Source organism: Saimiri boliviensis, chromosome 1, assembly GCF_048565385.1.
Source record: "Saimiri boliviensis isolate mSaiBol1 chromosome 1, mSaiBol1.pri, whole genome shotgun sequence".
NCBI classification, from domain to species: domain Eukaryota; kingdom Metazoa; phylum Chordata; class Mammalia; order Primates; family Cebidae; genus Saimiri; species Saimiri boliviensis.
Window position 1 is genome coordinate 131,015,484 of NC_133449.1, and position 16,202 is coordinate 131,031,685.

General features: G+C 43.9%; 1 protein-coding gene across 2 annotated transcripts in view; it reads right to left on the reverse strand.

Moving 5' to 3' along the window:
- Positions 1–15,877, reverse strand: part of RNF149 (ring finger protein 149) — a 33,925-nt gene extending 18,048 nt beyond the window's left edge. The window contains exons 1-3 of one of the 2 annotated variants that reach the window (XM_074404314.1): positions 15,610–15,877; positions 9,924–10,078; positions 1,401–1,651 (exon numbers count right to left, since the gene is read on the reverse strand). In XM_074404314.1, the coding sequence (XP_074260415.1) occupies positions 1,401–1,651; positions 9,924–10,078; positions 15,610–15,743 (540 nt within the window). In that variant the 5' untranslated portion in view covers positions 15,744–15,877. Of the gene's footprint in view, positions 1–1,400; positions 1,652–9,923; positions 10,079–15,283 lie in introns of both variants that reach the window. The other variant, XM_010348627.2, reaches the window with a different exon arrangement.
- Between the last annotated feature and the right edge of the window lie 325 nt (positions 15,878–16,202).

Sequence of the window (16,202 nt, forward strand, 5' to 3'; positions counted from 1 at the left end):
CACTCGCCTCGACCTCCCAAAGTGCTGGGATTACAAGCTTGAGCCACCGCACCCGGCCCACTTAAGTCTTAATAAGCAGAATAGCCATATGTAACATTAAGAGGTGCTTGATCGCCGGGCGCGGTGGCTCAAGCCTGTAATCCCAGCACTTTGGGAGGCTGAGGTGGGTGGATCACGAGGTCGAGAGATCGAGACCATCCTGGTCAACATGGTGAAACCCCGTCTCTACTAAAAATACAAAAAATTAGCTGGGCATGGTGGCACGTGCCTGTAATCCCAGTTACTCAGGAGGCTGAGGCAGGAGAATTGCCTGAACCCGGGAGGCGGAGGTTGCGGTGAGCCGAGATCGCACCATTGCACTCCAGCCTGGGTAACAAGAGCGAAACTCTGTCTCAAAAAAAAAAAAAAAAAAAAAAAAAAGAGGTGCTTGATCAAGAGCACTGATTTTAATTCCATGTCTGAAGCAGAAACCACTTCTTATGTTTAAATATTGGCAAGAAAGTAAGGAGCTGAGGATAGAGGTACCATATGCTCATCTATTCAAGTGTCTAAAAGGAAAAGGCCTCTTCCTCATCCTCAAGACAAAACAGTCAACTTTCCACAATGACAGAAATACGTGGGACATTCAAAAGACCTGCCTTGGGAAGCCGCTGGCCCTTCTCTTCGCTGTTACTGAGAGAGATTAATGGCTTTACTGTGGCTCCATGATAGAGACAGAGACGCCCCCCCACTTCCTCTCTGCTCCTCACCTCGTCAGAGAATGAGGGCTACCTAAGGACAGGTGCACCCCTTAACTCAGTCCTTTTCTTTCTTTCTTTTCTTTTTTTGGGGGAAGAGAATCTCACTCTGTCTCCCAGGCTGGAGTGCAATGGTGAGGTCTCGGCTCACTGCAACCTCTGCCTCCCAGGTTCAAGTGATTCTCCTGCCTCAGCCTCCAGAGGAGCTGGGATTACAGGTGCCTGCCATCATGCCGGGCTAACTTTTTTTTGTATTTTTAGTAGAGATAGGGTTTCACCATGTTGGTCAGGCTGGTCTCGAACTCCTGACCTTGTGATCCACCCGCCTTGGCCTCCCAAAGTGCTGGGATTACAGGTGTTAGCCACCATGCCTGGCCAATTCAGGCCTTTTCATCACTGCTTTATGTCTGACAAAGGACTAAGAGGGTTCCTGCAGGAACCAAATGTGCAAAAAGTAACCTATATTTAAAACTATCTAATTTCCCACAAAACAAAAAATTTAACATTGCCCAATTAAAAAGTTATATTTAAAAAGTCATGTGAATACTTAAATAATGTAAGTAAAAATAAAGAATATGGTCAAATGTAACTTCTAACAATATACATCGGGCATATTTATGAATTATCTTTTAAAAAGCAAAATTCAGGGTTATCCATCATTACCTGACTTCCAATCTGAGAGCCAGTATATAGGAAACGCTGTATATAGTAAAATATTAGCCAGGCTAATGAGATAATCATCATGGTGATGAAGGCAATGGCCACAAACACCACAGACTGACTGCTGATGAAATCCTGTACATGCCGGGTGCCAACCCCTATGGTCATTGTTACTGGAATTCCTTTTTGTACCAGCTCCAGAAGTTCTCTTCCTTTTGGATAGCTAATCATAATGACCACTATATTTCCTGTTCCTGTAGGAAAGAACAAAGAAATCAAATGTGAAGAACACAAAATACAATACAAAGAACGTTATAATAAATATAAGGGTACTAGGTTCATCTACATATGTAAATACATTAGAAAAATTCCATGGAAAATGTAAGTTACCAAACCTGGTTCCAAAAGAAACTGATTACATTAGAAGTAGTGGAATAAATCACTAAGAACTATTCCCCCCTCCCCGCCAAAGCTAGAGCACCATTCAGTTTTACAGGTGAAGTCTACCACCAAATATTTAAGGAACAAGTAATACCAATGATATTTAAGTTGTTCCATAGCAGATTTTTAAAAAAAGTTTTAAAATTACCTATAAGATAATAAAACCAAATATGGTAATAAACAACCAACAAAAAAACCATACAAGCCAGGCGTGGTAGCTCACACCTGTAATCCCAGCACTTTGAGAGGTTGAGATGAGAAGATCAATTGAGGCCAGGAACTGGAGACCAGCCTGTAAAAGCGAGACCTTGTCTCTATAAATAATTTAAAGAAAAAAATGAGTCAGGAGGCTGAGGCAGAAGAATTGTTTGAGCCCAGGTGGCTGAGGCTGCAGTGAGCTGGGTGCGATTATGCTACTGCACTCTAGCTTGGATGACAGAGTGAGACTGCATCTCAACAACAAACAAACAAAACACTATACAGACCATTCTACTTATGAGTACTAATATATAATGCCTAAAGCATGTTCACTAAAATCAGGGAGACAATATGAGAATTTCTACTATGATCACTATTATTTAGCATTGCTCTGAAGGCATAAGCAGACATAAGACAAAAATTAAAACACAGAAAAGAAGGGCATAAATAAAAAATTTTACATGAATTTGGCTATAAATTTATGCAATAAGCATAAAATATTGATAGGATTCAGAAAGAACTAAAAATATTGCTTCTAAAGTTTACTTAGAAGGAAAATAAGATGATCAGAACGTTTTAAACAGTGAAAGCTGGACTGGTCTTTATAAAGTAATGAAAACACTGTGACTGTAGCATATGGAGATGCCCACAGAATACTAAGACAGACTAAAAGTCCAGAAATAGGCCCAAATACACGAAAGAATTTAGTGCATGATAAAAGCAGTATTCCAAATGCATGAGGCAAAATGAATTATTTAAAAAATCACGTGGGCAACTGGGTATCATTGGTGTGGCGGGGAGGAAGCTGCATCCATTTCTCACAACTTACGCCAAAATAAATTACAACTAAATCAAGTATTTATATATATATATATATATATATATATATATATATATATATATATATGAGGAAACATACAGTGGCCAGAAGAAACATGGGAATTAAAAAATACACATTGAAGAAAAACTTCTCCAAGTATATAAAAGCCACCTCAGAGGTTCTTAAATTTTTTTTTTAAACTATATAAAAATAAAAATTTTCTCTATGAGTAAAAGCAAAACCAAGGATAAAAGAGCAAACGGTTGGCCAGGCGTTGTGGTTCACGCCTGTAATCCAGCACTTTGGAAGGCGGAGGCAGGCGGATCACCTGAGGTCAGGAGTTCGAGATCAGCCTGGCCAACATGGTGAAACCCTGTCTCTACTAAAAGTAAAAAATTAGCCAGGTGTGGTGGCAGGCGCCTGTAATCCCAGCTACTGAGGAGGCTGAGGCAGGAGAATCACTTAAACCTGGGAGGCAGAGGTTGCAGTGACCCAAGATGGCACCACTGCATTCCAGGGACAGAGCGAGACTCCATCTCAACAACCAAACAAAGAAAAAAAGCAAATGGTCAACTTGGAAAAAAATAAATGTAACATAACAAAGACAAAAAACTAATATCCTATAAAAATAACAGAAAAACAGAGAAAATGAAATTAATTTGCATAAAAGAAATAAAAAGGGCTTTTTGTTTTTATTTTTAAAGAGATGGAGTCTTGCTCTGTCACCCAGGATGGAGCACAGTGGTGGGATCCTAGCTCACTGAAGCCTCAAACACCTTGGCTCAAGTGATCCTTCCTTAGCCTCCTGAGTAGCTGGGACCACAGGCATACACCACTAAACCTGGCTAATTTTTTTCATTTTTTGTAGAGATGGGGTCTCAGTACGTTGCCCAAGCTAGCCTTGAACTCCTGGCCTCAAGCAACCCTCCCACCTCAACCTCTCATAGTATTGGGATTCTGGCATGAGCCAGTCTATGCCTGGCCAAATGGCTATTTTAAATAGCAGCTTTAGGCTGGGTGTGGTAGCTCACACCTGTAATCCCAGGACTTTCTGATGGATCCCCTGAGGTCAGGAGTTTGAGACCAACCTGACCAACATGGTGAAACTCCATCTCTACTAAAAATACAAAAATTAGCCAGATGTTCTGGTGGGTGCCTGTAATCCCAACTACTCAGGAGGCTGAGGCAAGAGAATTGCTTGAACCCAGGAGGCAGAGGCTGCAGGGAGCCGAGATTGCGCCACTGCACTCCAGCCTGGGTGACAGAGCGAGACTCTGCCTTAAATAAAATAAAATAAAATAAAATAAAATAAAATAAAATAGTAGCTTTATTGAGATATAATCCATCTACCACAAAATTCACCCTTTTAAAGTGCACAAATCAGTGGTTTTTAGCAGATTCATAAGGCTGTAACAACATCAACACTATCTAATTCCATGTTTTTATTACCCTAAAAAGAAACCCCATGTCCTCAGGCAGTCACTCCCTGCAAAAGGGATTTTAAACACATGAAGTCTTCCTTGGTAACAAATTACAACACTTCCTGTAAGATTGATAAAGATCAAAAAGTCTGATACACTATATTGGCAAAAGCAGGCACAAATCAGCACTCTTGCACACCGCTGGGGGAGTGAATAAATTACTACACTCTTCTATGAAAGTCAATGGCATTGGAAAAATTCTAAATGCCCATGTCTCTCTGACCCAGCAATTCTGTGTCCAGGAACTTAATTGTACAGATGTACCCAATGAGGTATCTATAACGCTTTATTGTTGGCTGGGCACAGTGGCTCACGCCTGTAAAGGCTAAAAACTTTGGGAAGCTAAGGCGGGCAGATCAGGAGTTCGAGACCAGCCTGGCCAACATGGCAAAACCCCGTCTCTACTTAAAAGAAACACAATGGGGGCCACGGTGGCTCTGGCCAGTTGTCCTGCTGCCTGAGGAGGAGAGGCTATTCGTTCAAGGCCAACCCGGGCAAAATTAAGAACCTCTCATTGATTAAAAAAAAAAAAAAGAAACACAAAATTAGCTGGGTGTGGTGGCATATGCCTATAGTCCCAGTTACTCGGGAGGCTGAGGCAGGAGGATCACCTGAGTCTAGGAGGCAGAGGCTGCAGTGAGCTGAGATTGCGCCACTGCATTCCAGCCTGAGCAACAGAACAAGACTCTGTCTCAAAAATAATAATAAAATTGGCCGGGCGCGGTGGCTCAAGCCTGTAATCCCAGCACTTTGGGAGGCCGAGGCGGGTGGATCACGAGGTCAAGAGATCGAGACCATCCTGGTCAACATGGTGAAACCCCATCTCTACTAAAAATACAAAAATTAGCTGGGCATGGTGGCGCGTGCCTGTAATCCCAGCTACTCAGGAGGCTGAGGCAGGAGAATTGCCTGAACCCAGGAGGCGGAGGTTGCGGTGAGCCGAGATCGCGCCATTGCACTCCAGCCTGGGTAGCAAGAGCGAAACTCCGTCTCAAAAAAAAAAAAAAAATAATAATAATAATAATAATAAAATTAAATAAATGTATAAAAAATATTTATTGCCAATAGTTTTTCCTAAGTTTTTGCTATCACAATCTAAATGTCCACCAAAAGGAAAACAGTTACATAAATTACAGTATGTGTATGAAGGTTGAAGTAGCAGCTCTGTAAGAACTGATAGTACTCAAGACAGAAAACACATATATAAAACTGTGTGAATAGCATGCTGTCCAAAAAAAAAAAGAAAACCTAAAGAGCTATACGCACCTATCAACACATACTACCCTCTGGAAGGCTACTCCAGAGACTGGAGACCATGACTATTTGTGGAGAGAGACACTAGGTGATGCAGGATGGAGTCGGGCAGGGGGAGCGGGGTCTTACTTGCACAGTAAGAATTCTGTACCATGTGCACATATTTTTTTTTTTTTTTGAGACGGAGTTTTGCTCTTGTTACCCAGGCTGGAGTGCAATGGCGCGATCTCAGCTCACCGCAACCTCCGCCTCCTGGGTTCAGGCAATTCTCCTGCCTCAGCCTCTTGAGTAGCTGGGACTACAGGCACGCGCCACCATGCCCAGCTAATATTTTTGTATTTTTAGTAGAGACGGGGTTTCACCATGTTGACCAGGATGGTCTTGATCTCTTGACCTCGTGATCCAACCGCCTCGGCCTCCCAAAGTGCTGGGATTACAGGCGTGAGCCACCGTGCCCGGCCCATGTGCACATATTAGCTATTCAAAAAATAACTTTTACGTGAGATGGCTCATGACTATAATCCCAGCACTTTGGGAGGCCGAGGCAGGTGGATCACTTGAGATTAGAAGTGCAAGACCAGCCTGGCAAACATGGTGAAATCCTGTCTCTACTAAAATTACACACACGTCTCTACTAAAATTAGCTGGGCATGGTAGCTCACGCCTGTAATTCTGGCTACTCAGGAAACTAAGGTAGAAGAATCACTGGAACCCAGGAGGCAGAGGTTGCAGTGACCTGAGATCATGCCACTGCACTCCGGCCTGGGCAAGAGCAAGACTGTCTCAAAACAAAACAAAAAATAACTTTAAAGGGTATATAAAGAATGTTCCCTGACATTACACTAAAACTACATTTAACACTGTTTTCTTGTGAAGAGAAATTTAATCTGTAGCAAATCCACTGTGGCTCTCAAGCTTTGAGATTCAGTTACTGAAACACCAGAAGGGCACCATTCTAAGGTAGTCCCTGTGTAGAAGCTGATCCTATGATCTGATGAGCTGTCCTGTCTAAAAGGGTTCCTCAGCAATAACTGTAGTTTCTGCATCACCCACATAACCAACCAGGTCATCACCAGGGGACACAACAAGGAGGAAGGTATTTTCTGCAGCCAGGAAAATAAACATCTAGTAGTCAAGAAGGACGTGTATAGAAACAATTACGATGGTTATACCTGATATAATTATATAGCACTTTGCAAGCTGGAAGTCTCTTCTGTAAACCTGCTTTTATGGAAAATTTCAAGCACATACAAAGTAGAAAGAATAGTACAAAGAAAACTCATGTTCCCATCTCAGTTAAAAGCTTTTATACAGAAAAACTAAACTATGCTATGATGACAGCTGAATCAATTTCTGGTAGTGATACCACATTCTTTGTGTGATAACGAGGAAGAATACGTTCACATTTATATCTCACCTGAAGCAGGAAAAGGCCATGCTATCATTCTACAGCTGAGTGTTCAGAAATCTTAGGGAGTTGCTCAATGTCACATACCACCTGAAAAAGCCAGTTCTAAAGTCTGAAGACCTAGGTCCAAGGTAGCATCCCTTCCCCGCCCCCATTCATAGGATCACAGGCTTTGCAGCCAGACAGACCTGGGTGCAAATGTCCCCGTTATCCACTGCCAGGGGGCTGGACAAATCCATGCTTGCTGAGAATGCTTCTGCAGCTACAAAATGGGGATGAGAATGCCTCTATTTCCGACCAGCACTTTTTCAATAAGCAAGTAGAGTAACAAAGAGCTACAGTACAGAAGTAAGGGGACAATTTTGTTTGGAGTGGAGGGAAATCTCCCCAGGAGGCACACAGGAGCCACATCTCAAAGGAGAGAAAACGTTTACAAAGCAAAGGAAAGGAAGGTTTCTAGACTGCAGACCGGAACAAAATATATTTGGGATGGTGACCAGCCCAGTTTGGCTGGTGACTAAGATACATGCAAAGGTATCTTGAATAAGTGAACGGATGAGTGGGAGACAGATTAACTGAGATTAAAAAGGTTCTACAACACCTACAATCTCAAGGCTGGGGGTGGGGGAAGGGATACTGCCACAAGTATCAGGACACTGCGCAGAAAACACTTGCAGTATCAATCTGAAATTTCTCACCTAGGAAATTAATTTTAGTTCACTGAGTTAAAAGAAATTATTATTTTTAAAAATATTCCTAGCATTAGCTGGGTGCAGTGGCTCATGCCTGTAAACGCAGCACTTTGGGAGGCCAAAGTGGGTGGATCGCTTGACCCTAGGAGCTTGAGACCAGCCTAGGCAACATGGCAAAACCTTCTCTATTAAAGCAAACAAAAAAATAACCTGCCTAGCATGAAGGCTAAACAGTTTACTACATTACAATCATAGCAGCAAGACTGCTTCTGGGAATTATTTTAAATTAACAAAACCTGGAATGAAGACCCTGGGATGTGCTTTTCCAGAACATTTCTGGGGACAAACTGGAAGCTGGGCAGTTGGGTAAAAACATTAGGTCAGGGGTCAGTATGTGCACAACCCCAAGGGGTGCCAGGCACATGCACCTTGTGGGCCCTACTCTCGCCTCTAGATGCATCACTGCCTCTCTGGCCAATACTAAAGAGCTAAGCTGCTCAAGTTATTGTGCACAACCCTGCCTTAATTGGCACATGAGACCAAATCACAGCTTATTTCCAAAATAAATGGCTGCATTTCTTCACAGAAACTCAAAGACTTGGAACGACAGAGAAAAAGCCCTTAAGGGTTATCATTTCCTTCCTCAGGCCTTAACGTTGTTACCAATATTGCTTGACTAAAAAAAGTCACCTGTACAATCCCTCTTCCCCAAAAGAACTTATACACCTCAAGCATTAGACAGGAAAATTTCTTGAATGCAATTCCTGTTTTATTTTTGTTTTACATTTAGCACAATATCTTTGCACATAATACATAATCATAAATCTACCTGTCGAACAACAATAAATGCCAAATATAGTTTTTTGGATTTTTTTTGAGACAGGGTCTCACTCTGTTGCCCAGGTTGGAGTACAGCTGCACGATTACAGCTCACTGCAGCCTTGACCTCCCAGGCTCAGGCGATCCTCCCACCTCAGCCTCTCTAGTAGCTGGGACTGCACCACCACAGCCAGCTAATTTTTATTTTTGTATTTTTTGTAGAGATGGGGGTTTCACCATGTTGCCCAGGGTGGTCTCAAGCAATCTGCCTGCCTCAAACTCCCAAAGTGCTGAGATTACAGGTATGTACCACAACGTCCCACCTCAAAGATAGTATTTTTAGCAAACCAAATTACCCATAACATAATTTAACATTCTTCTGTGCCAAAAAGTAAAGTTGTGTTACTTGTTTCTTTTCAAATTTCTGTGTTCCTCTTATCACCCTGTCAAAATAATAACAATAATTAAAAAAAAGGAAAAAAGTTCTGACTTGGTCAACAGCTTTAAAATTCTGGATGACATGAGTCTAGTGTACTACTTCTCCTCCCAAGAAAACTATTTAAAGTAGATTTCAACATTCTCTTGAAGGAGATGGGAGCTACTGAAACATTTAAAGTAATGGATTAGATTTCTGTTCTAGAAAACTAATTCAGGCAGCAAGAAATAACATTTTAGAGTTCTAGAAAGAGAATACCATAAACTTTCAGGTTTTCTTTTTCCCAATAACTTAACTGCAACACCCTACTTTTTTCCCCTCCTCTCAGAAGAATTTCTGGCCAAATCTTTAAGGTTCAGCATAAACTCAACTTAAGACTTTTCAGCACCATCTGCCTCTTAGATACCTCTTTTTGCACACCTACTATAATTTATTTACAGGTCTCCCTCACTAGACAAGTACTACTTGTTCTTATTTATTAGTTTTTGTAACCCTAGCATCAAGCAGTGATGGCTTATAAAAAGGTTTCTACATAAATAAGTCAACCTGAAAAACTGGCTCATCTTCTAGTGCTATTATAGTTAAAATGAGCCAATAAGGAGAATTCCCAATAAGGAGATCCCCTAGCAGGTGAATTTGGTGACTTCATCAATATAAATGTAAATATTATGGAAATCTGAAGTCATAACACAAAACAAACGTTTTTATGGTTGGTTAGGGTGAGTTAGGAGGACCCCAACATAAGTGAAATTCTCTTTTTGGCATAGAATTTTAAATTATGTTTTAGACAATTTGGCTTGCTCAAAAATATTTTGTATTTTTGAGTATGATACTAGAATACTTGACAATGTTAAGAACTCTCTTGCAGCTTTCCCAAATGCTTTGCTTTATCTCAGACCTTCAGCCTTTTGCAATATTCAAAATTCTGCCACCTAGAATGTCCTCTAGCCCACTCACCTCTACCACATATAACATACCTTCCCCATCAACTTTAACTTGTCCTTCAAAACTCAACCTTGGCCAGGTGTGGTGGCTCATGCCTGTAATCCCAGCACTTTGGGAGGCTGAGGTGGAAGGATAGCTTGGGTCCAGGAGTTTGGAAGCAGCTGGGCAACACAGGTAGACCCCATCTCTACGAAACATTAAAAAAAAAATTAGGTGTGGCAGCAAGCACCTGTAGTCACAGCTATGCAGAAGGCTAAGGTAGTCGGATTTCTTGACCCTAGGAGGGCAAAGCTACAGTGAGCTATGATTGTGCCACTGCACTCCAACCTGGGCAACAGACTGAGACCTTGTCTCTAAAACAAAACCAAAACCCAAAAACTAACCAAACGAAAAAACTCAACCTTTCTGGGAAGTGTCCTAGTTAATCTCGCCCTCTATGAGGCTATGAGGTGCCACTTCTGTCTTCCTATAGCACCAAAATACATTTTATTTTTTTGAGACAGAGTCACGCTCTGTCACCCAGGCTGGAGTACTATGGTACAATCTCAGATCACTGCAACCTCCGCCTCCCAGTTTCAGCTATTCTCATGCCTCAGCCTCCTGAGTAGCTGGGACCACAGGCACGTGCCTCGACACCTGGGTAATATTTTTTTATTTTTATTTTTTTAGTAGAGATGGGGTTTTTGCCACATTGGCCAGGCTGGTCTTGAACTCCTGATCTCAGGTGATCCACCCGCCTCAGCCTCCCAAAGTGCTGGGATTAGCCAGGCGCGGTGGCTCACGCCTATAATCCCAGCACTTTGGGAGGCTGTGGCGGGCAGATCACCTGAGGTCAGAAGTTCGAGACCAGCCTGACCAATATAGTGAAACCCCGTTTAAAAAAAAAAAAATTAAAAATTAAAAAAAACCAAAGTGCTGGGATTATAGGCATGAGCCATCAAATACTTTTTTAATTCAAAATACATTTTTAATTCAAATTTAAATTTTTAGATCACTTGTGACAGTGTAGCATTACAGGTAATCAAGAATTCATTATTCATTCATAAAAGACTATTTACCCTGCTCGGCAAATACAAAACGCACACCTCTCAATATGTGAACTCTCTAAAGGTCACGGATTTTTTTATTTTTTATTTTTATACCTTTAATCAATGGGAGGGATTTCTTACACATCTTTGTAACCTCCTTGCCACCCACTCCAACTCTGGCAGATTCCCAAATACAGTTCCAAGCCTTGCCAGTACTTGGCACTCAGTAAATAATTATTAAAAATGAAAGTGCCATTCTTAAAAGACTACGCCAAGATTTCAGCTAAAGGATCAGACTATTTGGGGTTTTTTTGGTTTTTTTTTGAGATAGAGTCTTGCTCTGTTGCCCACGCTAGAGTGCAGTGGTACCATCTCGGCTCACTGCAACCTCCGCCTCCCAGGTTCAAGCCATTCTCCTGCCTCAACCTCCTGAGTAGCCGAGACTACAGATTTGCGCCACTATGCCCAGCTAACTTTTGTATTTTTAGTAGAGACAGGGTTTCACTACGTTGGTCTTGAACTTCTGACCTCATGATCTGCCCACCTCAGCCCCTCAAAGTGCTGGGATTACAGGCATGAGCCACTGCACCCAGCTAAGATCAGCCTATTGGTTAACAAACATATGTATGTTAATTTAAGGCCAATATTCTATAAAAGTTTTTGTTGTAATGCTTTGACATTTATTAATTTCCATCTACCTTGGTCAAGCTAACTTTGATACCTTTGCAGTATCTGCATTAAATCCCTTTCCTTAGCCAGGTGGGGTGGCTTACGCTCCCAGCAGTGTGAGAGGCCAAGGCAGGCAGCTCAGGAGTTCAAGACCAGCCTGACCAACATGGCAAAACCCCATCTCTACAAAAAGTAAAAAAAAACTAACCAGGCATGGGCAGGTACGCTTGTAGTCCCAGCTACTTGGGAGGTTGAGGTGAGAGGATCGCTTGAACACAGGATGCAGAGGTTTCAATGAACTGAGATGATGCCACTGCACTCCAGCCTGGGTTACAGAACAAGAACTTGCCTCAAAAAACAACAACAAAAAGCCTTTCAATCATGCTTCCTAAGTACCTGTGCATACTAGAATCATATAAGGTCCAAACTATATTGTCTGGAAAGTTCTGTGTATCACTCCAACTAGACCATACACCTCTCAAGGGCAGGCCTGTGTCTCAGGCATTTCTATCCCTGAACAGGTACAATACTTGGCCCAAAGTGGCTGCTGAGTATATGTCTGCTGAAGTAAACAGAACTGACTTTGGGCATTAGTAACAGTCCTTACAGTTGTTCTGACAGAAAATTTAAATCATAACTTTTTTAGACCCACAATAAAATACTGATTTAAATCCAAAAAGCATCTTGTACTGGATTGTAGTAGAGCCAAGTGATAGATGTCAGAAAAACTGGAAAAATTCTCCTGAGACTTGAGAACAGACTACCAGTATTAAATTTTAAAGGCAGGCCACCTCTACCTGTTTCATAGAAAACCAACGTTATATAGAACAGTGAGAACCACTCAATCAGTGGTTTTTCTGGGCTCTAGTCACACTTGACTAAACACAGAAACCTAAGTCTGAGCTGTCTTCAAGACTGTCTGTACACAGTCACCTTGTGACTTAATTCCATTCTCAAAAAGCCACAATACATTGTACCATTATACTCGATGGGGCCACATTATGTAAGAGTCTTTTCATTTCTAGAGTCACCACTCAGTACGGGCCCTCAAGTTCTACTTAGACTAGCCCCGCAGTCTAAGTGGATGCGTTTCCAGCTTTTGCTCTGTTTAATCGATCTGTCAGCTAACAACCAAACTAATTTCCCTTTAAGGCCAGTGCTTCAAAATGTTGGATGATTCTGTCAGCCCCTCCCTTACTATTTAAACACCTGGCAATATCTGGAGACATCTTTGATTGTCAGAAATGTAATCTAGTGGGTGGAGGCCAAGGATGCAGCTAAGATATCCTACAGTGACAACCACTACAAGACAACCACCGCCCCAACACACGGAGACACACATGGGGTGGGGAGGTGGGGACGGAGTGGAAGAAAGGGAGAGAGAGAGAGAACAAAGAATGATCCGGCCTTAGATGACTGTGTTGTCTCTGGCTAGCCATTTAAACTCCTTGAGTGTCAGTTTTCTCATCTGTATGTACTACATGGTCAAATACCTATCTTAAAGATGGTTGGGAAGAGTGAGTCACTCTATGCAGAACACTAAGCTGTGTGAGCTGTGTCTACAAACTGGACACTTCACATATCTTTAAGTTGTTTTGTTGGTCTTTTCTCTCAAACAGAATTATTCTCTCACTAAAAAGACTAGAATGGACACCAATAATGGGAACAGAAGCCCCCAAGAAGTGGAGTTCACATGAACATCAGAGGTGTTTTTCTGGGCCTGGATAAATTACATGTCAATAATATAAGCTGAACAAGTGCTATTAGCCTGAAAAGGTGTCTCTTAATGCTATTATAAAAAAAGGTAGTAAGTAGATTTGGAAAACTGTAGGCTGATGAACCTGCCATTTGAAAAAAAAAAAAATGTCTACATTAAGATGGGTGTATAAGGACCCAGCATCAGAGAATCATGGCAAACTAACCTCTTTTCTTTGACAGAACTACTAAAGTAGGGAACACTATACTGACAGTATGTATCTGGAGTGCTATGTCAAATCTGACAAGATCTTTCATGATGCTCTTGTGGAAATGTAGCCTGGGTACCATGACAATTAAATAGATCTGTAACCATTGGAATAACCGCACCAAAGGTGGTGCCTAACCCAGTGCCACCACATGGACATCTGCTCTCATTCCCACACCCTCCTTTCTGCTGCAACTGAGGAACTGTCCTTGGACCACCTGTGGCCAAGCCTCCAGGGTTCTGGACCCAGCCTTCTTGCCTTCTGGAACACTCTAGCAGATCACTCTCACCCAATTTCAAACACACCCTACTAACTTGGTCCCACCCTCCCGTACTCCCCCAGTTTCTGCACATTCCTCTGCCTCTCCCTCAATCGTCTTGAGTCCTGTCTCTCAACTATCTTTCTCATCATGTCACAAAATAGGAAATTTTGAGGTTATTTTTCTGTCCTCAATTTACTGTCAGGTCCTGAACTTGCATTCAGGAAGCCAAAACAGAACAAAAAACAGAAAGTAGGAAAAATGATGCCTGACTTAGTAGCAGTGGAAACTTAAAAAAAAAAAAAAAAAATTAAGCACATAAAGTTGAGAATGAGTCAACTAGTTGTGTGTGATGCATAAAGTGATGTTATCTTACGTAACAGAATATGTTAACTCTCTGTGTAACGGTCGTTACTTTACCTGGAACTTAGTTTCAGGGATATTTTGCAAAATAAGACTTAAACTATGATTACTACCTGAAGATACAACCTGCTGCCCTGGGGAATGGTATGCGTAGGAAGGGTCACCGGGCAAATAGTAAAGTCTTTTTTTTTTTCCCTGAGGTCTTGCTCTGTCGCCCAGGCTGGAGTGCAGTGGAACAATCACAGCTCACTACAGTCTCGACCTCCTGGGCCCAAGTGATTCTCCCATCTCAGCCTCATTAGTACCTGGGACTACAGGCGGGCGCCACCACACCCATGCGATGTTTTAAAATTTTTGTAGAGATGTGGGTCTCACTATGTTGGCCAGCACACTCCTGGCCTCAAGCGATCCTCCTGCCTCGGCCTCCCAAAGTGCTAAGATTACAGGTGTGGGCCACTGGCTCTTTTCTTGAATGAATACGGTAATTTTAAAAATTTGATCATAACTCAAGACTCGGTGAATTTGGCAGTAGAGCCAGTGTTATAACCCTAAATTTACCCAGTCACTAGAAAGCATAGGTCAAGGTTTACTGACTCAATCAGATCCAGATTTTCTGACTCAGATTTTAGAATATTAAGACATGATTCAAGAAGGTGAAGAAACCAGAGTGCCAGGGAGCCATCACTTTATGTTGGCGAAAGAACCACCCGATCCCGAGGCGCGCTGAGGGAAGAGCTTGGATTCCTACCCACCCCTCCAACTTTGGGAAACGGTGAATGGAAAGGAGCCCATGATTAGGAATCACGAGATTCCCCACCTGTTAGAACCACAAGCCTCCTTCTGCGGATTCTAACGTCTTTAGTACTCCCTTCACCCCATCGACCAACGGCGAAGATCACATTTTGTCTACAAATTTGCCTCCCTCCCAACGGCACTAGGGGAGCCGCACAGAGCAAACGAGGGCTTCCCTGAAAGTTCCAACAGCCAGAGGCCTGAGAGTAGAGGCAGGTCCGCTTCGCGGCCTGCGACTAAGGGCCAAGCCTGAAGACCCCGCCACTCGGCTGCCGCGCAGAAGACCCCCTCCTGTCTCCGCGCTCTGGCCCGCTCACCCGCGTGGGACATTGGCACGGTGAGGTTCCCGTAGTGCTCCTCGTTGTAGAGGACCACGGCCGAGGCGTTCCTCCGCGCCGCCACCAGTACCTTCTCCTTGAAGGTGCAGCCCCCGCGAGCCACCAGGGCGACCCAGGGCGCAGACACTCGGCCGCCGGGCGCGGGCACGAAGAAGCGCGTGTCGGGCTCGCAACCCTCAGGGTCTCCGCTGGGCGCCCGCGGGACGCCCACCAGGCCCTGAGCGCCCTCCTTGGGCGAGCTGTCGCCGAAGCGGCCGCTCTCCGAGACGCTCCACACCGTCATGTTGGTCTGCGGGTCCACGTACTCGGTGCTCACCACGGCGGAGAACCACTCGAGAGCCCGGCCCCGGGCCTCGGGCGGACACAGGGCCAGGACGAGCAACGCCAAAGCCAGCGCGCCGCGGGCCCTCACGCCGGCCTCGGGCCCCCGCCACGCCATGGCAGCGCCGCAGGGCTGACTACAAGTCGGGCTCACGCGCTAATGCGGTGCAGCAGAGAAAAGCAGCCAAACGGACGCAAACTGAAGTCCAGGAAGACTGAGGCGGGGTGGAGCGGGAGGAGAGGAGGGGCCGCTGCGCACGCGCACCTAGCGGAGCGGCCAAAGGGCGTGGCCGGACCTGGCCCCGCCTCCTCCCGACCGGCTGCGTTGTGCGCAGGCGTACGCGCCGCGGAGGCTCTGACCGCGAGCTGTCCGGGCGTCTGGCGCACGTTTTCCGAGGCGTGCCGTGCAGCCTGCACCGCAGTTTGCGCCACAGCGGACCCCTTGGGGCCAGGGGCCTAGTTTGCGCAATAGGACGTCTATCGTTCCCGAAGTGCGGTGAAGTAACTCCAGAGAAATGGGAAGCTTCCCCGAAAGCAGGTGTGGGACCGTGGTTCTGTAAAATCGCTGAAGCAGATG